Below are 1,291 nucleotides of genomic sequence, written 5' to 3' on the forward strand. Positions count from 1 at the left end.
GAATTACATGTAGAGACAATATGTTTGGTGAACTAACTGCAGGCTCTGTGAATGTAAACAAACCCCCTCCTCTGAAACTGCATAGTGCAACTTTAACTGGGCATTGCAAAACATGACATCAGACAATAACACCATTAAGTTTAAGGCCTCTAGAGTTCCATGAAAACTTAATGAGATCCATGGAGGTTGAAATATTCTGATAAAAACAACCCGCAGACTCAAACCGTTCACTTTCTGTGCTATCATGTGCTGATACGTGCTCGTAACTGTCATATACTGTGCAGTGAGAGATACATGGTTTGTATGCTATGTTAATGTGAATGTGAATTTCAAAATAAGACATATAATATTTTCTCCTAGGACAGCCTTCATGGATGATAAAGTCAATGTAACATTTATTCTTATCGATGGCTATGTGGAACTGCACAAATACAGATACCTTTATTTCATGATAATGTTAACAGTTTATATTCTGATAATATGCAGTAATTCTACTATTGTGTATCTGATCTGGAATCACCAAAACCTCCACGAACCGATGTACATTTTCATTGCTGCCTTGCTCATCAACTCTGTTCTTTTCAGCACCGCTACCTACCCCAAACTTTTAATCGATTTTTTATCTGAAAGACAAATAATCTCATATTCTGCTTGCCTCTTTCAAGCCTTTGCATATTATTCTCTGGCTTCTTCAGAGTTTTTACTACTGGCGGCTATGTCTTATGACCGCTATGTGTCTATATGCAAACCTCTGCAATATCAAACCATCATGACAAAGACTAATGTGAATTTTTTACTGGCAGCAGCTTGGCTTGTGCCTGCCTGTCAAGTTGCTGTGTCGGCTATTTTGGGCGCTAAGAAAAAACTCTGTTATTTTACTCTGAAGGGGATAATGTGTAACAGCACATTTCAGACACTGCACTGTGTGAGGTCTACAGTGCTGAATGTATATGGCTTGTTTATTCTTGTAAATTTGATAATTGCACCTACGATTTTCATACTATTCACATACACAAGGATTTTTATAATTGTATATAGAAGCAGTAGAGAAGTGAGGAGAAAAGCAGCCCAGACATGTTTACCACATCTTATTGTTTTGATTAACTTCTCATGTTTGATTGTATACGATGTGCTTTTACTGCGAATTGGGACAGAGATTCCTAAAATAGTTCGTTTTATAATGACTTTACAATTGCTAATGTATCATCCTCTATTCAACCCGATCATATATGGGCTGAAAATGAAAGAAATCTACAAACACCTCAACAGTTTGTTTTGTAAAATGCCCTAA

General features: G+C 36.6%; 1 protein-coding gene across 1 annotated transcript; it reads left to right on the plus strand.

Moving 5' to 3' along the window:
• Positions 1-370: 370 nt before the first annotated feature.
• LOC307258881 (olfactory receptor 11A1-like) lies at positions 371-1,291 on the plus strand (the record flags this gene model as incomplete). Its single annotated transcript, XM_080038547.1, has 1 exon — positions 371-1,291. One exon carries the CDS (start codon positions 371-373, stop codon positions 1,289-1,291), a length of 921 nt encoding a protein of 306 aa, XP_079894673.1.

The sequence above is a fragment of the Ammodytes marinus genome (genome assembly GCF_949987685.1).
Source record: "Ammodytes marinus genome assembly, chromosome: 12".
NCBI classification, from domain to species: Eukaryota; Metazoa; Chordata; class Actinopteri; order Uranoscopiformes; family Ammodytidae; genus Ammodytes; species Ammodytes marinus.